The following is a 23,364-nucleotide window of genomic DNA, read 5'->3' on the forward strand; positions in this document are numbered from 1 at the left end:
TGCAGTACATGGCCTTAATGAGTTGATATAGTTAAAAATAATTCATCATCTGGTGGCTAACCTTCTGCTAATGAAACTGAGATGTAAAATGCTTTGAAATAATAAATTCTAAAACTACTATAGAGCTAAAGTAACTGTTTTATCCCCAAATAGAAATTTTTTAATAGAAAACATAGTGAGATGTCCAAAGTAAAAGCCATGCTTAATAATTATACATATTACCTGGAAGGGCTATGTGAGATAGTGGTTTGTTGATAATTGGAAGATGCAGGACTACTGTGCATGGAATTTTGAGAAAGTTTATACTGGGACATCATCATTCCTATATAACATACAAAAATATTATTGTATTAATTTTTTGTAATGGTTACACCATCTTTTAACCATTCAAACTCGAGCATTTTTTTCCCACAAATATTCAAAAGTCCTAATTTTCAAAACACTGTCTTCCTTTCTGCTCTTTTCATCACTGTAAACTTGACAGAAAAGTTTATAAGTATATAAAAGTTTATATAAAATCTTTTCATTATACAATTACAGAAACAAAACTGCAGACTTTATACAGTTTGAATATTATAATCCACACAATCACAGATTTAGGAAGGACCTCAGTATTAATAGTCACTTGGACTTAATTTTGAGCCATTGCAGTATTTTCTATCTATGTTATCCTTGACAGATGGTCTTGTAGTCTCTGCTTGAATACTTTTAGTGATAAGGAACTTCTTACTTTATAAAACAGTACACTATAATACTAGAGAGTTCTCCTCATACATTATGCTGCCTGCCTATAATTTCTACTTAATAGCTATCCTGGTTCTGCTCTCTAGAGCAGCACAAAATAAGTATACTTCCCCTTCCACATAACAGATATCTGAAGACTGTTATTAAATCCATTCCCTAATCCTTGACTTCTGTTCTGGGGACCAAATAATGTAAGCTCTTTCAACTGTTACACATATGACATTTTGCTACACAGAAGCTGGATGGTATAGCAGATAAGAGTGCTTGATTTGGAGCCAGGAAGACATGGGTTTAAATGTCACATCATACACCTGCTGTGTGACTCTAGGCAAACTACTTAACCTCTCTCAGCCTCAGCTTCCTCATCTGCAAGATAAAGTTAACAATGCTTGTAAGATGTATATAAAAGGATTCTTGTGGGAATCAAAGAGAGACAATATAGGCAAACAAATCTTGAAATGTCACAAGTGTCAGCTATTCATATGGAATGAAGCAAAGTTCAGTTTCTGGTAACTTTAACAGTTAAAGTGAAACTTGTCAATTAAAAATTTGAAAGAGTTTATGATCTACTTTTTTTGGTTTTTTTGTGTTTTGCAAGGCAAATGGGGTTAAGTGGCTTGCCCAAGGCCACACAGCTAGGTAATTATTAAGTGTCTGAGACCAGATTTGAATCCAGGTACTCCTGACTCCAGGGCCGGTGCTTTATCCACTGCGCCACCTAGCTGCCCCCTATGATATACTTTCAAATTCTTTTCAGCTTCCTCCTCTCCCTTTAATTTCTTGTTTTTAACTCTTCTAAATCATTTCCAGACCTAATGGAAGCTACACACTTTTTACAAATCTATATTCTCCACCAAATATAAATGGCTTTGTATTTTGTACCTTAGTAATTATTAAATATTAGGGAGTACAGCATTATGGATCTAGGGGAAAGCACTTTCTAGTTTATATACTGAAACAACAAAATGGAACTTTTAGAGAAAGCAGGAACTTAGAATAAAAGGATAAATAAAATCCCAAAGTTTATAATTGTGTCAAAGTACAAAATTCTCAAAAGACTTCAAAAAATTCAATGATATTCTCTTAGCTTTATGTGACTTGAATGAAATCTTAGCACCACACAAACCTGAAAGGGTATTATTATTAAATGACTAACATTCATGCAGCTTCAGTTATGGTCTGGTTTGAGGAATTATTAAAGTCAAACTAGGTAAATGACAAACTATATATATTATTAAGAAAAAGAGACACATATTTACAACAGGTAATATACATTCTGGTATTTGAAGAACTATGCAGAAAAACATTTTGAAATGTAATAGGAAAATACTCTCACCACTTTGTACGTATCTATTCTGCATGCTTTTCTCCCTGAAAACATTAGGATTCCTTGCCAGGACAGACTGCAGCAAGACTGGTATGTCTCCTTCTGGATCATCACTACCAAGATTATCTTTCAACTCTCTAGCATTAAAGAAATAAACAGTATATAAGTAAGCAATTAAACATGTCCTAAATTATAAAAATTCCATTACTCTATATCAGTCAATAAAACTTGGAAGAGTAAAAAATTATTAATCATATAGATTTTCATAAAGTATGGATTCTAGGAATGGAGATCTAAGTGAAGATAACAATCAAGAAGGCAAAATGATTCCCTAAGGATTACATAATTATCTAGAGAACCTTGCATTTTTAAAATATAAAGTAGAAGATAAATAAGCTCAGCTTTCAATTAACCCTAATGAAAGATACAGAAAGGAAAACAACTCAAAAATTACTATTTGCCTCTGGATTGAACTTTTTACTCCTTATTCTTCAACTAAGTAAATCATACTATCTCAAACTGATCAACCTGTGAGGTAGGTGCCATTTTACAGATAAGGGAACTGAGGTTGAAAGATTTGTCCAGGGTCATAAAGCTAGTTAAGTGATTGAGGCAGAATTTGAACTCATGTTTTCCTCACTGCAAGACCAGAGTTCTTTTCATTAACACCACACAGATGTGACCATGATAGGATGGAAAAAGCATGATATTTAGATTCATCATACTTGGTTCTATTGTCTTGCCTTCACCATTTGGTATCTTTGTTGACATTGCAGGAGTTACTGAAGTTCTTTGAGCTACAGATTTCCCAACTATAGAATAGGGATAGAAATAATAAGAAATTAACAACCTCAAAAGGTTGTTCTAAGGCTATGAAAATGTTTTGTTTTTCTTTGTCAGGCAGTGAGGTTAAGTGACTTGCCTGAAGTCACACAGCTAGGTAATTATTAAGTGTCTGAAGCCAAGCTTGAACTCAGTTCCTCCTGACTCCAGGGCCGGTGCTCTATCCACTGCACCATCTAGCCGCCCTCTATGGAAATGTTTTCTAACTATAATATATCATACATATGTTATTGTATCACAGCCACTAGTACTTTTGATCTCACACAGAGTACATAAGTGGTTCAATTTCCCTAACTTGTATCTATACACCAAACTGAAGGTCAACTGAGGTAATTCAGATATCAAATGATCAAGCATAGTACTACTCACTGAAAATAAATCTGAAAATAGGAATGAAAATTATCTTCGTAAATGTTATTTTTTCTATATTTTCAATTTCAATGCTGTATTCACTTGATATTGCTATTGACTGATTTAAAAAGTCAATGCATTTAGATAAATTATGCATTCCTAGAGCTAGTAAGTTAAATTGCATCACAATAAAGTGAAAATCTATTCTTCAAGAATATTCTGACATGCAGTAATGCAATAAAACAAAAAGTAAAGGTAGAAAAATTCCACTAAATTAGTCAACAAACAATTGTAAAGCAGATGCTATGTGTAATGGACTGTGCTAGTTAATTAAAAAAAAACCTGCCATCCTCAAGGAGGCAACCACTGGAAGACCTGGGGAACGTAAAACAAGAACTTAAATAATTAAGAGTTAAGGAAGCATGGCTATTGTAGAAAGAAGACTGGATGTAGAATCACAGGAGTTGAATTTAAATGATGACTCCCCCCAACTACTCCCTATGTGAACGTGCTTATTTTGTGGGTTCCACTGCTGAAAACTGGATGCTTTTATAAGTCTTCTCCACAGGAAAAGCCAAGAGTATGCTCCATGACCTGTTTCTCACAGATCAGGCCTATTACATCTTTGTTTCTCTCTGGTATTCTCTCCAGTAATCTCCCAAGTATCTTCCGGTGATATCCTGCTTTTCAGTTTCCTTTTCTGAGTTATCCTATCCCATTAAGCTTCTTGAGGGAAATGACTGATTTTCTTTGTGTTCAAGTGTATTCACAGAGTTTAGTTAGGGGCTGAATCCTTAATGAACACTTATTGTCTTAAACTTTGGAAAGTTGCTTTCTGGGTCTCACTTTAACTGAACCAGAAAATAAGAGAACCAGATTAGGTTATTTCTTTAAATTCATTCCCAGCTCTAAATCCAGCACGCTCTTCATTTGAAGTAAAAAGAAGAGGCGCAGAAGTGATATGAGAAATTTCAACAAGTAAACACTTTTAACTGAGGGTATCATAAAAGACTTCAGGGGTGAAGCAGCACCTAAATTAGTCTCTGAACATAGTTAGGGCAAGGCATAAGTCTATGAATAACAGCACAAAAGCAAAGATAAAACATAGAGCAAATGAAGGGGGTGGACAGATGGGCTGGGGTCAGACTGTTGAAGACAAGGATAATAAGAAATTTCTGGAATAATAAAATAGAATTCATTTAGTAGGCAAAAGAGACAAATCTGACATTTACTTGTGAACTGGAAAGGAAAGAGTGGAGGCAGAAAGACTGGTTTAAGTGGTTACAGAAATGGACTACTTTATAGTTAGCAGAACTAAATCAGTGGAGTAGCTTCATTGTCAATAGATTTAATAGTTCCTTATATCCACAAAAAATATTATTCCCAGTGACAGTGTTTTTAGCCTTAGAATGATTCACCTGAATATGTTTTCTCCAGGAATGATTTGCATCTAAAAGCAAGACCACCTATACATAGTAATTTTGTTTGTTATCAAATTCTGAGAATATGAAAGAACTTCAAAATAAATTACATTGAAATTTACATATTTTTAGACAATATCATTTTTTAAAAGCCAGTTTCTGCAAAATCTATTCAGAGTATCCCATACATGACAGTAGTATAGTTGGAAGGAGGTGGAGAGAGAGGGGAGGGAAGCACTGCATTTGAAATCCAAAGATTTGGGTTAATTTTCCAGTTTTGCTGCTTACTACCCTTGTGACTTTATCACAACCATTTGTCTCCTAAGGACTCTGTTTCCTTACCTGTATTATAAGGAGTGAGATTAAATGACCTCTAAGAGCTGTTCAAATCAAAATCTATGATCCTAGATGTTTAGGGATACCTCAATTTGTGTAAGCTGTTCATGAAACTAGCTTGAGTTCCGTCTGATATTACACACACCTAATTTTAAACATGGAAACAGTCTCCTCAACTCCACCTTTTCAAAGCTAGTAATATAGCCCAACCACTATAGTATTCTAATACCTTCAGCATCAATATAAAAGAGACAGTAATACTCATGAAGAACTCTAGACAAACTGGGGAGTTAAGACTGATCCAAGTAGAATTCCAAAAATAAAATCGCTATCAAAATAACTGTACCTAATTCAATTTCATCCTCTTCTATTGCAACTTTGTTACTCACATAATAACCCCCTTAACAATGACTATATTTTAAGGACTGATAAGTCAAAGAAAGGTAAAAATGTTCAATATAAATTATATGAGTAAAAAAAAAAAGCCTGAACTTTATTTACTTTTTGGTATAAAGGTAGATAGTACTTACATGTGGTCTGTTGACACCTGGTTCAGGGTGTGAACAAGCTGTGAAACCAAAGTTTCATCCCTACAGGCCAAAAGGCAGTTTACCTCTTCTGCTATTCGTCCATTAAACAGAAGACTCTTTGTAGTTGTAGCAGGTAAAGGAGATGGAAGAGGCAACTGATTCAAGACTATTTGGGATAAAAATAGAATATCAGAAATTTATCCAACGTAAAAAATACTAAATATATTTTTTTAAGGGAACTTGGCAATTTCTTTTGAAGTAAATGATTAACTTCATCTCCCAAGAATTTAAATTGAGAATTGCCCAAGGCTATGAGAGATAGATGAGAGGCTAGTTAAAAGAGGGCTAGCAATAAAACACTAACAAAGAGAATTGAAGAGATGATACAAGATCCCATTAAAGACACAAAAGATAAGCTGGTCTGGTTGCAAAAGTGGAGGTAAAATGCTCCATTGTCATTCCTGCATTTTTAGAAGAAAAAAAAATCAAGGAAGTTCCCTAGCATATAGGGTGGAGCTGGGTCTAACATGAGGAAGAACATGAACAAGAGTCACATGTGGATGGATTGGGATCTGTATAGTAGTCTAATACCCACACTAATAAGACCACAGATCAACTTGTAGATTTGATAAAATGATACCTTTACTATATAAACCATGAATAAAACCAAACTTAATTTTTAAGTATGTACATTTAAATAAATTAAATTCAGTATATAAAAATTATATAAAAACTTTTCAGTTACTGAGTCTCCAAAAGTGCCCTCTCCCCCAACTCCCTTATATTTTAACCTTCATTCACTTTCAATTTTATGTACTCAGTCTCTCTGGTTATAAAAGACTTGCTAGTCTTAATTAGGTTCCTTCATAAGTATCAATATTAATTGTATTATAATACTGCAATATATAAATGTACAGCTTTAAAAAATTCTCTTATTGGACATTCAAGTTGCTAATGCTGATGCAAATATTCTTTAACATAAAGTTCTTTCCTTCTCTTTTATTTTACAGCACATGCAGAATATTCTGAATAAGGGAAATAATAAGTCAATTAAAGGAAATAATAAGTCAATGGATAGGATTACTTTTTGAAAAGTACTACTAGATATTGTATCAGTTTAAAATACTAACATTGAATTCATTTAACCAACTTCTCAGTAACTCTACCAATTGCTTTTGTTTCTCAAATATATATAGAAGCTAATTCCTAAATATTTAGTTTTTATTTTTAATGTAAAATTGAAATTTCTTTTTGTGATATTTTCATGACCTCTACTACATGTATTTAAGATGTCAATGATTTGTATGAGATCTTTTCTGCATTTAAATGTCTCAAGGTTTGATTAGGTAGATGAGTTTTCTATTTCTAATCTATTCTACTTGCAAAATAAATTATGACTTTTCATTTCCAGCTTTTATCTTTTTCTTTTCTTTTCTTATTATAATTGCTAGGTGTTCCAAAACTATGAGTTAAAAATAAATGATAAAATGCTACTAAAACTATACCACAGACATCAGAGAAAGAAAAAGAGGATCTATATGTATAAAAACATTTACAGTCACTCTTTCTGTGGTGGCAAAGAAATGTAAACTGCCCATTAATTGGGGAGTAGCTGAAAAAGTTATGGTCTATGAATGTCATAGAATAATACTGTGATACAAGAAATGATAAAGGGGATGACTTAAAAAACCAAAGCTGGGAAGACTTGTATGAAATGTTATAAAGTGAAGTGATCAGAGCCAGCAGAATGATTTACACAATAACAGCAATATTGTAAAGACAATCAATTGTGAAAGATTTAATAACTGATCAATACAATGAACATTCATACTTCCAAAGGTTTCAAAGAGGAAATATGCCATCCACTTCCAGTTAAGAGAGGTGATGGTCTTTGAATGAAAGACTGAAGCATATTTTTTTCTCTTTCAATCTTTTTTGGGGGGAAGTGGGGTGGGTGGGAGACTTCATCAATGTGAAAATTTGTTTTGCATGAAGATACATGTTAGATGTTCTGTTTTTCTTGCCTTCTCATAAAGGGAAGTGGGAGGGAGGAAAATAAAATTGAGTTACTGGTAAACAAAAACAAAAGAAGTGGTTGAGGTAATGGTTTTGTTCTTTTTTTATAGAAATTTGTTTCAACATTATAAATAATGTTGGCTTTTGACTTCAGGTACATATTTTTAAATTTGCTTAAGAAATATATACATAGATGCATACATATACATATATCTTCAATTATTTTTAGTATGTTATCAGGTGTGAATATTGGATTTTATTAAAGGCCTTTCCTATATTTATTGCTATTGTCATTTATATTCGGTGGGCTTTTTTGGTTGACATATTGCAGAATGATGTAGTTAAAAAGAGAGCCGACCTGAATAACAATTTATGAATCCTTCTTAGTGCCTCAGAAAACTCTTGAAAGACAATAAAGTTGCAGAATACTTGTTAATCAGCATCACTGGGAGTTCCCTACATGAATTAAAATACCAGTGAAGAATGTTGTATTATGTGATAGTTGTTCTGATGTTGAACAAGTCTTGCAAATCTGGTAAAAATTCTGCTTTGAAATGATTAATTCAGTTCAACAACAAACAAAATTCAAGTAAATGTCTATTAAAACAAGGAGATTGGACCAGATGCACTTTTTCTGTTTGTTTTGTCTTTTGCAAGGCAGTGGAGTTAAGTGACTTGCCCAAGGTCACATGGCTGGGTGTCTGGGCCACATTTGAATTCAAGTCTTTCTGACTCCAAGACCAATTATCTATCCACTGTGCCACCAAGCTACATAGATATGATCATCTCTAATTTTTAATATATCATGTTTATATATGATGTCTCTCCAGTTAGGCTGAACTCCTTAAGGGAAGAAAAGGCTTTTGCCTTTTGTTAATAAATGCTTGTTCAGGCAGTCAACTAGGGTTTATCAAGAACTGAGCTAATCTAATTTCCCTAAAACAAAACAAAAAATATACATACAAAAACTGTTCAAGAGGCTCACAGGCCTTGAAATGCTAATTTGACATAGGTTTCAGCACTAGTGACCAGTATGTCTAGAGGAGACAATGTGTGAAAGGAAAAATACAGCTGAAGATGAAAGTTGAAGTCAGCTGGATGAAATACTTAAATATGTCACACATTTTTGTGTAGGGAATATCAGGCAAACAGGTGTTTTTAGTTCCATGTAATATGAAGTTTTAAGTCCTATCTTTCACATATATTCCTTAGGTATGTTACCCTAAGCAAAGTACTTACTCTCAGTGCCTCAGGGAAGAGGGAAGTTACTTACTGGGAGTTCTCTATGCTAATGAAATCAATGCTTCTCTTCAACACATACCCCTCTGTTCCAATAAAAGTTGAGCACTCACTCTGTGCATAATACAGTATCTTAAAAGTTGTGAGGCTCTTTATTGGCTATTTATGCCAACTTCTACCTGAGTCATGTATCACATTTATAATATCCTTGAACAGTGGTCAACCTGCATTTCCTCCAAAAGAAGAATTGAGGATAGAAACCTAGAAGTCACTATAATATCATGTAATAACTCCAATGAAGTCAAAACAGTTGCTTCCATTTCCAGACAGCTCTAATGTTATTTTTTCTTCTTCTACTGAATTGAAAGCTAGTTATTTCTTTTTCAACCCAATAATATTAATATTACTCTATGAAACCGAGAGAATAAATTTAATCTTTCCTCCACATGAACATTTTATTATTTTAAAGATGTTAATCACAATAAAGATTTCATATGAATCAGAGCTACAAGATCATTTACTCCAGTTCCTTTATATTACATTTGCCTAGCAGAAGTTAAGTGACTAACACACAATCAAAGAGATAGATGGTGGCAAAGATTATATTCAATCTTGGACTTTGACCTTTTAATTTTAAAAATATATTGCTATATTTTGTAAACTAATGTAGCATATTTACATTTATATTTAGTAAATTAATTCCGTATTCTACATCTGTATTTATTAGGAAAGAAAAGCATTGTGGATACAGAGTTGGTCTTGTGCCTTACAAATACTGGCTCTGCCTCAAGGACAGCCACCTCTCAAAACCCCAGGCAATTCTCTTATAGCAAAAACATGAAAGGAGTTATCAATTTTTATTGGTAGGGGGAGCTTCTCTCTGGGAGTTCCCTCCAATGATAAAATCACTGATCTAGTCTTAAAAAAAATATTTTTTGTGTGTGTTTACCTAATTAGGGAATATTCCAAGTTTCTCTATATTTTAAATAATCTAAATATTAAAAGATTGTTTGCTTTTCTCTTGGGAGATTTAAAAAAAAAAATCTCTCCTTGAATTCATGTGTGACCTGGCATAATTATTTTGGATGATGAGGTAGGGTAGTAGGGTAATATTTAAGTTATAAATTTTTCTATTGAATTTTTGAATATATATTAACCTATTTTTCTTTTACATCTGTTTTGCTCTTCTTTAATTGTAATTTCATTTTTTTTTTTGCATTTGGTCTCCCTTTCAAAAAATGTTCATAATTCAATTTTTATTGGTTCCTGGCTTTACTTTTCAACTATGTTTTCATTTCAGTCTATTTCTATTTTTAGTTTTTTATCTTTCCTTTCTTATGGATTGCTTTCTTATTTCTATCCTGGAATCTTTAAATAGTTTAGTTCATTATAGTTTGCTATTTCTTTTTCATAGTTTACATACAGGATTTGCCTTTTAAATGAAAAATGGTTTTATTTTACCACATTATATATGCAAGCTACAATACACTACCTTCAGAAAGGTCCTTTCAGTATACTTATCTGTGGAGTAGTTCTCTATCTAGAACCTAGAATAGTTTGCTTTCTTAAAAATTTTATTAGGGAATGTGTTACTTCAAAGATGATTTAATCAATTTTCTGAACACATTTCTCCTACCTCCCCCTGTTGCTTGCAGCAAACCAATTGTTCACATATGAAAGGGATACTACCTTAAACAAATGTTTTTGTTACTCTTATATAATATAATCTGATTGCTTCTGTATTGGAAGCTAAGCTAATGATATTCTTTCGGTGTTTTGAAACTACTAACTACCTTAAAGAACATTATGTATTTTGTTAAGAAATTATTCAATTTAGAATTCCTTGACTCCTAGTCACAGAAATATTGTGGCTCTTTATTAATAAATTCCCATGATTGGGATATCCTTTTTTTCACACCCTATGGTAATTTGGGGCTCTAACCTTATATTCTTAAGACTTTTGCATCACTTTGGCAAACTTTGTCTTTTCTTCACTTGTGGATCTCAGGTTGCTTTTCTAAAATGAGGGGAAAGGATTAGGTTCTTTACAATGCTAAAATTCTGTGATTAAAATGAAGTATATCTACTTACGGTCTGTGAGACTAGCAATCCCCGCAAGAGTAGTGATGGGAACATGAGGCATATCCCCATTCATCCTGAAATTTTGGGATGGTGTTGTCTACACAAGTACTTTAGCTTAGGTGCCAGCTAGCATTACTTCCCATCTCCCAAACACTGTAAAACAAACAAAAAAAAACACAAAATAACTTGTAAAATTTAAGAAAAATTGGATGGTGACTAATAATAATAATAATAATAATAATAATAATAATAATAATAATAATAAAAATAATAGAAATAGACGAACTTTTATTTGTACACAAAACAAGAAGTTCAATAGAAAAGAAACAACACTGTTTTCTGTCTTTCAAATACATTATTATATAACCACACTAACAGTAATGAGTGTGTCAAGCATTGAAGTAATCCTTTTATATAGAGGCCAAATTTTAGTTCAATATAAAGCCCTCTATAAAAAGGTCCCTAACATAACTTTCCAAAACTGTTACCAATTGCTTTTTATAAGACCTTCTTTTTCTTGATTTACCTGGCCTAAAGTCACAGTTGAAAAAGATTCCCAGTGTTTTTTTAGTCTTGTACTTTTGTTTAATTTCCCCTTCTTTTCACCTAGCCAATATATCATTTGAATAACTATATATATCCTATAAAGTCTAGTTCAAGACCTACTCCCTGGTAGTTTTCCAAACCCATTAAGTCTGAAAACAACAATCTCAAACTTCTTGAAATTCATGGTACTTACAAATGCTTACAACTGCTGCTGTAATTTACTCATGCTTAATTTTCATTTTTTATGCCTTACTTTCCCAATTAAATCATAAATTATGACCTGAAAAGACAAAAAAAGGAGGGGGCAATGCTAGTATTATCATGTGATGATGTAGTCATTTGTAATCAAAGAATACTATGACATAAGACTATGACATCAGGGAGGTGATGCCATGACAAGCAAATGATCTGGATTTGAGGAAGTACTATTCTAAGTTCACCAGCCTCACTTTCTCCTTCACAACCATCTGGGTCCAGTAGACAGATTGAATCAGGACTAGTGGACATGGCCCTAGATGTGAGGCAATCAGGGTGTTAAGTAACTTGCCCAAGGTCACATAACGAATAAATGTCAAGTGTCTGAGGTCGGACTTGAACTCCTGTCCTCCTGACTCCAAGGACAGTGCTCCACTAGCTGGTTGTTTGTATGTATGTAGTATGTATACATACAAACATGTTATAGTAATATCTGTCAAGTTTGCAATTTTTTAAAAATAAAAATTTACAAAAATCATGCCCTTTACTTTTTGCATCCAATATATTATAGCAAATCCTTTAATAATCAACTAATTTGACAAAAATGCATTCTATCACAGCAGAAAGATCCAACCACCTTGATCACCATCTTTCTTCAGATCTTGACAGAGATTACCCTATACCCTGAACCCAAGAACCTAGGGAACAACAATGTTTCTAGCCCACTACCCTCAGCCTGGGAAACTACTCCTATGGAGAGGCAGCCTGACAACTGCTCCTGAAGGTGCTGCCAAGGACCCAGAACTGAGAGGTTGGTCACCAAAGTCCTTGGCAGTATACAGCGGCTCAACATCAGAAATGTATGTGATTTTAACAAGGGAAATGATATTAAGGAAGAAGTATTACCATCTGCTTTACCACTAAACAACCATGGAACCTTTACATCTGATTGGTAGCTGAATCCTTTCTGAAGTATTGTTTCCTTCATTAGAAGATAAGCTCCTTGAGAGTAGGAAATGTCTTACTTCAAATATGTTGCATTAAGAGATCTTCAGGCATGAATTGGACTAGTTTGTCAACGATATCACTAATCACTTTAAAATTCTGTAATTACTTTTCTCAGACAATTAGCTACAACTGGCATCTTGTAACTGAGGGTTAAGCAAATGCAACTGTAATTTAAAAAAAATTTAAATTTATTTCAGGCAATGGGGTTAAGTGACTTGCCCAAGGTCACACAGCTAGGTAATCATTAAGTGTCTGAGACAGGATTTGAATTCAGGTCCTCCTGACTCCAGGGCCAGAGCTCCATTCACTGTGTCACCTATCAGCTCCAATGCAACTCTAATTTTTAACCTAGGAAAAGTAAATGGCAAAAAGTGTAAGAAAGCAAATTAATAGACAATTCTGGACAGAAGAATTCTAACATAGAAAACATTGTGAAGAGTCTGAAAAATTATGAAATCTTAGAGCTGGAACAGATCTCCTAAGTTACATGACCCCTATCTTTCCTCCCAATGTAGAAATTTGAGTCTCTACTTGAAAACTTCCACTGACACTAAAGTACTGTTGTTTGAGTTGTGAGCAGATCCAACCATTCTGGAGAACAATTTGAAACTATGCCCAAAAGATTATAAAATTGTGTATACCCTTTGATCCAGCAATAGCACTATTAAATCTATATCCCAAAGAGATTGAAAAAAAAAGGAAAAGGACCTATATAAACAAAAATGTTTATAGCAGTTCTTTTTGTGATGGCAAGGAATGGATTCCCCATGAATTGGGGAACTATTGATTAAGTTGTGATATATGATTGTCATGAAACACTATTTTGCTATAGAAATGATAAAAGTGGGATGCTTTCCGAAAAATCTGATAAGATTTACAAGAACTGAGGCAAAGTAAACTTAGCAGAACTAGGAAACTATTGTACACAGTAACAACAATATTATACTATGATCAAATGTGAATGACTTAATTACTCTGATTAAGATAATGATTTGAGACAATCCCAAGAGTCAGGAAGAAAAATGTTATCCTTATCTCAGGACAAAAGAACTGATAAGAGTCTGCATTCAGACTCTTTACTGATTTTTACTGAATCTATTATATGCTAGGTAGTCTGCTAAAAGCACACTTTTAAAAGCTTTCTTATTTTTCCTCTAGTTTTTTTTTTTTGAGGGGATCTGTGTTCTCTTTTGTAACAGGGCTAAGTCCATCAGAGAAGTTGCTTCAATATTTTTTCCTACAGTTGCTATTGTTAACTGTATTTCTCTCCATTCTATTTCTTCTCACTCCCATTTGTTCTATTCTTTCAAAAAATATTATTAAAATGAAAAAGAAAACTAAAACTTCCAAGATAGGAAGCCAGGAGTAAAGATAATGAGGGAAAAGGAAGCCCGCTATTTTGTAAGGCAATTTACTGTTCTTAGCAATTTTAAAAATAATTTTAATTGTTAGTATATCTTAGAAAATAAATTTCTACTTATTTGCATCCCCAGGGCTGAGCAATACTTTGCATACAATAAATATTTAATAGATACTTCAATTAATTAACTGATTAATTCATACCTTTAGCTTGAAATCTGGTTGCTCTTAAATATCTTTTATCTATACTCTCCCATTGAAAGAAATAATAAGCCAGTTCTTCCATTGATATGACAGGCTTTCAAATATGGAAAATTAAATATCCAGGTCTCTTTTATTTTTCCCCTTCCTATATAAGGTTTTCCCTTCCCTCATTTTCCAATAGCATTTATTCAACCATTTCCTAATCAACAAATGTTTATTATGAATATATTATATGCTAGGTAGTTTAAGTGCAAGGGAATATAAATGAAATGTAACAAAAGACCTTACATTCTAAAGAAGATAGTGAAAGTCTATATGTAAGAATATATAGAATAAATATAAAAAAGGATACATACAAAAAAATAACAAGTAACTAAATACAAGATAGCATGAGAAGCAGGGCACTAGCAGTTAAAGGGATTAGGAAAAGTTCTATTAAGAAGCTCCAGAAGACTATAAGGAAGAGACAAAGAGATTCTATGTATTGAAGGTGAAGAGGGATCATATGTTAAGCAATGGGAGACAATGTGTAAAGGACAAAGATGGAAGATGGAATGTCATGTGTAAGATACACAGACAAGGCCAATTTATCTATACTGTAAAGATGTAGGAAGGGGAGTAATATTCATTGAGTCTGTAAATATAGGTTGGGACTAGGGTGTGCAAATTTTTAAAAGCTAAAGAGAATTTATGATTTCTGCTCTCTAAGTAATAGAGAGCCACCACTGGAGTTGATTTAAAAGGGAAATCACAGGTTGAATCTGTACTTAAAGAAGAACATTTTGTCAAGTATATGGAGGATAGCCTGGATTGAGGAGGCTAATTATGCTATTGCAATAATCTAGGTGATAGGTGATAGACACTGAACTAAGATTGTAGCTGTGTAAGTAGAGAGGAGGAGTGGACACAAGAGATTGTAAAGGTAGAAATGGCAAGATTTGGTAATTTTCAATACATCTCCCTCAAAAATTCTGGTTGCTTTCCATTGCATGAACTGTATTTTGTCAGTCTCTTTAAAGAAACATGAAATGTCTTTCCCTCTGATCATAAATTATCCTCTTTTATCCTACGAACCCTTATTTTGTATCTCTTTACCATCTATTTTGTGTTATATTTATTTAAATACAAATATCATTTGTCCCCATTCACTACTTTAGAGCTCTTTTACCAATACTTTTTATAGAACACCTCTCATTGCCTTATTATACATACCATCTTATTTAACTGAAAGTATTATATCTAGAATTGGACAAAGTGGTGAGGTACCTTTAAGAACAGCATCTAGGCCAATGATTGAAGAAAGGTTAAATGTATGGTGGAACATGAAGGTAACTGTATAATCACAGTGCTATAAGAAATGATAAATAGTGATTAATAAAAAGGAGCACAAAAGGACTTATCTAAGTGAATTAATTATAGCCAAGAAAACAATATTGACAATGACTTCAACAATGTAATGGAAAGAACAACCACAAAACAAATAAAAGTGAACAATGCAGGTTTACAAAGAACAAGCATGGTCCTAGAAAAAGAAATGAGAAGATAACTCTCCCACTACTCTTTTGCATGGGTGGGAGGTCTGCAGGTATGAAACTGCATATATTTTCAGACTTATTCAATATAATGATCATTTTTTCCCCTTAAAGGGAGGGAATGTAGGAAAAATTCAGTTAATGGAAAACCAAAAATATAAATTGAAAACTTAAAAAAATAGCATATAGAAAAAATAAGAATAAGCATTAGATTATTTAAGCTCATTGAGGGCAAAGACTTGTTTCTACTTTTGTTTGTCTTTGTACTCCTAGAACAGTGTTTAGTATATAGCCAATGCTTAATAAATATTTGTTGACTGATTGGAAGGGCTGGCAAAAGGAATCACAAGAGAAAAATCAGTAAACTTTCAATTTCTTGTGACCACTACTAGGCATATTATAGAACCCAATGAGGGGTCCTACATATTAAAAATATTTATAGTAGCATACTTCGGGGAAACAAATAACTAAACAAAATGATTGCCTTCTATTTATTACATCTGAAAAAATGTGGTGCATGAATGTAATAAATACAATATGCTTGCACAGTAAGAGAGTATGACTGAGGAATTCAGAAGAACATTCAGATCTGTATGAAATGATGTTGAATGAAAAATGTGAACGCAAAAGAAAAAAAATAATTACAATAATGTAAATGAAAAGCTCATGAACTGAATAACCAAGAATGGTCCCAGTGAAATATGGTTCTATCTTTATAGTAAAGAGGCAGGAGGTTGCTAGAGGAGTCCATTCCATAAATTATCAGAAAAACTGGGAGTGGTGGGGTGGGGGACAGAGGAATGAACTGGAATAAAGAAGGGAGAAATCATAGTATTGTGCGATAAGACAGGGATATTCTTAAACTAATAATGACCAAACACATACAGCACTCAGTAACAAGGTACTTTCCTCACACACCCAATTTTAACATATGAGGAAATTTTGCTTAAAATTTAACCTGCTATTAGAAGTCTTTCACAGCATTCCTAAATCCAAGTGCCTTACCTTGAAGACCACCCCCAATTTAGCCTGTCTATATCATTTCTGTACATAGTCATTTGCATGTTTTCTTCCCCATTAGACTGTGAGCTCTTTGAGATCAGAGACTGTCTTCTGTCTTTATTGATATTACAAAACTTACTTGGCACCATGCCTGGCACATAGTAGGACTTAATAAATGCTAGCAGACCCAATAGATTAATAGAATGAATTACTCAAGTTCAAACAATTAGAAAGAAGCAGAGTTAAAATTGCTTAGGGCAGGGCAGGATGTGAAGGTTGGAGAGGTGTAATACCTACTTTATTTTATAACAATACAAATGTATAAATATGAAAAACAATACAAAATAATAGGGCAGAAAATATTCTACATATTTTTATATCACTCAGATCAAAGTTTTGGCCTGGATGGCTTGAAAAACAAAACAAGACAAATTTTGCCTTATTAGGCAAAGCACCAATAGTCATAGGCTGAAGGTGTAGTCGCAGACTAAAAATCCAATCTACCATATTATAAAAATTCATATTTAAAACACATATTAATCCATACACAGTCAGGAGACCATTTAATAAAGACCTGTAACATTCATTAAACTGGGCTTCCTTTTGTTTCCCTGCTCTTTTACCACAACATAAATTTTCTGAAATAGTTGACTAAGATGAGGTCTTTTTGACTTCTACTCTAAAGTCAAAACCTGGGTTCTAAACCCAGTGTTTTTCCAACCATGCTGCTTTTTTGGGGTATATGGCCCAGGATGGAATTCACAAATGTACAAAGGTTTTTCTATGACTTACAAAGATATGGACTGTCACATCACTCAGCATCTTACAAAATGAATTCGTTACTTCTTTTTTCTCTTTGATTTTTTAAATAACTATATACTTCACTAAAAGTTCACAACTTGTTTAATGGCCAATATTAACAAATTAGACAGACCTTACTGATATTAAGACTGCTGACCTTAACCAAATAGTTTAACTGATAGCTGATTTTTTATTGTGGAAGGCCACAGAGTCTGGCAAAGTTTTAAATCTAATAATTTGGCACTGTGGATAGTGTTGGAATTGAAGTCAGGAAGACTTAGGTTGAATCCACAAACACTTTAGTTGTGTGATCTTGGGCAAGTAACTTAATATCTTTTAGCCTCAGGTTCCTTATTTGCAAAGTGGGGAAAGCCAACCACACCTACCTCACAGGGATGTGAGGATCAGATGACTATGTTTGCCAATAGATATAGAAATCCTAGCCATATATAATTTGTTTTAATCTACTCTCAAAGTTAAATGTTTTATTTAAAATCTTGTTAGAACTGATAATGGTTAACAATTAGATGGCCCCCCTAATTCCAAAGCCAACTCTGTATGAGTTTTTGAAACCATCCTCTCCACTTTTCTTCAATAGTAAGCTTCCTCAGTCATTCACTCTCTAATCTTCAATCTCTATGTTTAGGTTCACTCCCCATCCCTTCAAGTTACTTTTCTTTCTTGGTCAACTTTCCTTTCTTAGACTCTTACCTTCACTTCCTCATTTCTCACTCCTCAATCTTTCACAATCTACTTTGCTTCCTCATCATTTAATTGAGATTTTTCTCCAAAGTTACCACTGATTTCTTAATTGCTAAATTAGATGGTATTTTATCAGTCATCCTTCTTGACCTCTCAGTTGCACTTGATGAAGCTGACCTCCCTTTCCTCTTGGATACTTTTTCTCCTCTGAGTTTTCATGAGACTTCTCACTTTTTTTTTGATTTTTTTTTATCAAGGAAATGGGGTTAAGTGGCTTGCCCAAGGTCACACAGCTAGGTAATTATTAAGTGTCTGAGATCCAGATTTCAACTCAGGTACTCCTGACTCCAGGGCCGGTGCTCTATCCACTGTATCACCTAATGGCCCCAAAAGACTTCTCACTTTCAACTGTCCTTTTTAACTATGTTGACTGGCCTATTTGCTGCCTCATCATCTTTATCATGTCAATTAACTATGGGTAAAGCTAAAGGATCAGTTCTGGATCCTCTTCTCAGCAACCTGATTAGCTCCTATGGTTTCATCTATGGAGCTGACTCTCAGATCTATATATGTAACCCTTGGCTCTTTGAAGTTCAAGTTATAATGTTAGGGAGATAAATAACAGATGGGAAATCAGATGGGAATGGTTTGATGGTTCTTAGGGGCTACTGTTAAAGAAGATTTCAATGCATTTTTGTTACTGTCTTTTCCATCAATGGAAACTGTATCATTTACATTATAAAGCACACAAAATCTTGAAATTAAAAAAGATAATATAAAAGAGACATTTTAAAAATGAATATTTTATAAAAATTTTTGAAAAACTTCTTTGTTGGAACAGAGAACTTATAAGATTTACAGTGGAGGAAGGGAGCCAAGGGAAGGTAGGAAAAGGCAGCTTAGGCATATGGGAAGGGGAATAACTGGGAAGAAAATGATAATCTGTCCACCCGGGGAAAAGCTTGGGACTAACTGTCCAATATAGCCCACAGTAGGGATAGGCAGAGAAAGGAGGGCAGAAGCAGGTGGTCATCGTAAGTATGCTCAATGGCTATTGCTATTCTCCTTATTTCAAGTATATTCCCAGGCACCCCAATGGATGATCTTGAATGCATCTCTCCCTGGAGGAAAAATATTCAGTTCTCTCACTGGAAAGGTTAGCTTTATTCTGTTCCAAAGTCAGACTGATTAATTTTAGATGTCATTTTTACAAGTGCCAGGTGAAAGAGTGAATAAATTAGTACAAATGTTTATTACTAGAAAAACAACAGCTGTACTTCTAAATTCTAAGGCTTAATGGTTGACCAGAAACATCATTTTCAAATGGAATACAGTTCTTAAATCTTGAGCTCCTAGAAGTCTTTTGATTGCCTCCCTAGTAGTTTAATACTGGGTCTAGTATATAGCGTTTGTTGACTGACTAAAGGAAGGAAAATAATTTTATTTATTAATTCAGGTTTGTAAGACTGGCACTACAGAGTCAACCCTGGGTTCCAGTTTTGCACAGACAAAACCATTGTAACCAAGATCAAAAGAAATGTAGTAAATTGGGAAATAATGAGATTTTAATATAATACTTTACAACAAAGAGCTATTATCATAATAGCATATGTGTGAAGTATGGATTGGCAGAACGAAGAACAAGAGACCAAGGGACTAATTGTTAAGAATTTTTTTCTAATCTATTCATGAATAAAAATACAGTGTAGTAGAAAGAACATGGATTTAGAGTCAAAGGACCTGGTTTCTACAACTTACCTATATACACCTTGCATAAACTATAACCTCTGAGGGTTCTCATTTTTCCTTATTAATAAAATATGAGTTGGATTTGAGAACTTGCAGGACCCTTTCCTGCTTTAAAACTACATCCTTTACATAGAAGCTATTCTCCCTCTGAAACATTAACTCACTGCTCCGAGTTCTGCTTTTTGGAAGTAGTAGTATGGTGATTTCTGGCCTAAGAATACCTGAAGGAATAGGAATATTCCAGACAAGTCTGGCTCTCTTCTCATATACCCCCCCCAAAATGTACACACACACACACACACACACACACACACACACACACACACACACGGGTTACACTACATTGTTTTAAAAAGGACAACAGTAGGAATAAGTTTCAGAAGGAAACAAGTGATGTTGATCACTTAATTATTATCATTTGCCATTCATATCCCTATCCTGTGAGATTGGAGCAAAGGCAATGAAGATTAAATTTCCCTGGTCATTCCTTTCCATTATTTTTTCTAAATAGATAAGAGGCTATAATATCACATATAGTCCCTAAAGGCCTCTGATGCAGATCAACCTTAGACAAAGAGTTAAGGTAAGAAGAAAGTATAGAGAAAGCATAAGTAATTATGAGTCAAGGTATGAAAATATAGATTCATGATAAAGTAGCTATAGAATAATGGAAGTAGAATTTACATGAACTAACAAATGACTGAAAGGAGGTGGGAGTGGATGAAGACTAGAGAGAAAAAAAAATCGAAGAAAGAGTGGCAGCTTTCTCACCTATGTTAATTGTTTTAAATTACTAACACTTGAACAATATGGGGTACTACATTATGATTTAAACAGGCTGATGCAGCCCAATCTAGGAACTTAATTATCACTGTAATTTCTATGGAAAATCTATTATGGGTTCTAAAACAATTTGTACATGGACTTCTGGAACAGAATTCATTTAACAGACTGGACTACTTGTATTGCACCTATCCATGTGGATAGGTGTCTTCTATCATCTAGGATGAAGCAGTGTTAGGTTCTAGTTTCTGAATTCTATGGAAAAAATAAGGAAACTATTATAAAATTTCTGATTTAACAAAATCTGAGTGGAAAAAAGATACTTTTAATACTATCACTGTCAATTTTAAATGAACCTTTAATTTTTTCAAATGAAATGTTAACAATAGACAAATCAAGAAAAAACCCATTTGAAGAAGAAAAACAAAATAGAAAGGGAAGAAGAATATAAATCAAAAGAGGTAAGTTTGTTTTACTTGGTGCTCTTCCAAAAGAGGTAAGCTTGTTTTACTTGGTGCTCTTCCACTAAATAGCTGTGTCAATTTGAGCATTATAACTTTGTGGGCCTTAGTTTATTCAGGATCTGCACATAGTAGCCACTTAAATATCAGCTGTATTATCTCTTATCTACAAAACAGATTGGATTCTGTAATTTCAAGGAACCAGTTCTACCATCTACTGGCAGAAATAAAGAACTGCACATGAATTTTAAAAACTTAGAAGTTTAAAAAGATTCTATCAAATTTAAAATCACTGAATATCAATTACATCCACACATCCCACCTTTCCCTGAAAAATTACAATGACCTGAGATATAATATGATCAAACAAGAGGTAGAACTATAGAATTATTTTATATTCAAACAAATAAAAGGATTGGATCATTAAATTAATATTGAATTTACATGGACATAAAGAATAATGGATTCAAAGAATGTGTGATGTAATTATACTTCTATTTTGCCAATATAATTGCTATTTATAATGAACAGTTCTATTCAATTCTACATCTATTTTAATATGACCATTCTTTCAAAGGGGCTATATTCTGTCCTGGTGAGATCAGTTTACTATGATTTAGTTCTAGGCAGGAAGTTTTAGAGAAGATTAAATGCAGGAGTGTCCCAAGCAGTTGAGATTGGAAGCCATTCCATGAGAATAGGTTCAAGGAGAACTATAGATGCCTAGACTGCTGAAAAGATTTAAGATGAGGAGACAAAAAGGTCTGTTAAGGGTGGTGGTGGTTGTTGTTTTAATGTATGAGAGAAATTTGGACATGTTGTAGACATCAAAGAAGACTCCAGTAGATGATGATGATGATGATGTTTGCCCTTCGTTCCCAAAAGTTATGCTATCAGGGAGGTGATGTTAGGCACCTGATTTGGATTTGAGTTAGGGAGTTAGGGTTTGGTCACCAGCCTCACTTTCTCTTCCAGAGTCATCTGGGTCCAGTGACCAGATATGAATAGCATGACTGGAAATGGCTCTGGATGCAAGTCAGTCTGGGTTAAGTGACTTGCCCAAGATCACACAGTTAGTGTCCGAGGGCAGATTCAAACTCCTGTCCTCCTTAGAGTCCTCAAGAATCCAAGGCCAGTGCTCTATCCACTGCATGAAAAAAATTAGGGAGAAGGGTTGACCAGTCCCTAATCTGTTGGAGAAGAGAGATGAGATAAAAGATACATATGTAATTAAGGGTTGGCCTTAGAAACCTAATACAATGGACCAACCCCCCCATTTTATAAATAAAGAAATTGAGGACAAAATAAGAGAATAGAAACCATTTGTCCAAGATTTAAGTAAAGGACCCAGATTTGGAGCTAGATACTTAAACTACAAATCCAACAACACCTAAGATCTTAAAAAGAATTTGGTACTGCTGTATTTTAAAAATGGAAGCAAGGTGGCTCAGTGGATAGTGCTGGGCTGTAATAAGGAAGTTTGAGTTCAAATCCAACCTCATTCACTTTATCTGTGTCTTCTTGGTTAAGTAACTTAAGCTTTAAGCTTTCTTTGCCTTAATCCACTGGAGAAGCAAATAGCAAACTATTCTAGTATCTTTGCCAAGAAAATCCTGTAAGAGACTATGAAGAGTCAAACATGACTAAATAATCATAAATTAAAATATATATATATTCCAGGCAGTTCTCCAGGGTTGCTTTCGATAAGATATCTCTAACACAGGCAGTTAAGTGGCCCAGTAGAGTGCCAAATGTAGAGTCAGGAAAATTTGAGTTCAAATGCAGTCTAAATACTTACCAGTTTTGTGAACATACAATAAGAATAAACTATCTTAGTTACCAGAAATTTCATTTCACTCTATTTTCTCAAAAAGAAAAGTATAATTCAAAGAAAGGCATGGAAAATTGAAGATGTTAAGACTGAGTTATGTATTTGATTGCTGATAAGAAGTTAGGACCAGATAAAATGGTATAAAGAAGAATCTACTTAGTTCAACTCATCAATTTCCAATGATTTGACCTACTCAATGGTTTCAATCTTTTGTCAAAAGGAAATATTAATGATAGACTGGTCCTGGTAATGCAAGCAAATCCTACAATATAAAGGGGGCAGGTCCAAGAGAGGAAAGGATT

The 23,364-nt window shown here is 33.7% G+C and overlaps 1 protein-coding gene across 6 annotated transcripts in view; it reads right to left on the bottom strand.

The window, feature by feature from the left end:
* NIPBL (NIPBL cohesin loading factor) overlaps nt 1-23,364 on the bottom strand; it is a 250,516-nt gene that overhangs the window by 117,155 nt on the left and 109,997 nt on the right. For 3 of the 6 annotated variants that reach the window (XM_074201749.1, XM_074201753.1, XM_074201754.1), the window contains 4 exons: nt 10,899-11,042; nt 5,553-5,718; nt 2,081-2,208; nt 223-322 (listed from right to left, as the gene is read on the bottom strand). In XM_074201749.1, coding sequence (XP_074057850.1) covers nt 223-322; nt 2,081-2,208; nt 5,553-5,718; nt 10,899-10,962 — 458 coding nt within the window. In that variant the 5' untranslated portion in view covers nt 10,963-11,042. Of the gene's footprint in view, nt 1-222; nt 323-2,080; nt 2,209-5,552; nt 5,719-10,898; nt 11,043-11,628; nt 15,444-15,467; nt 21,679-23,364 lie in introns of those variants that run through there. The other 3 variants (XM_074201750.1, XM_074201751.1, XM_074201752.1) reach the window with 3 other exon arrangements.

The sequence above is a fragment of the Macrotis lagotis genome, chromosome X (assembly GCF_037893015.1).
Source record: "Macrotis lagotis isolate mMagLag1 chromosome X, bilby.v1.9.chrom.fasta, whole genome shotgun sequence".
NCBI lineage: Eukaryota > Metazoa > Chordata > Mammalia > Peramelemorphia > Peramelidae > Macrotis > Macrotis lagotis.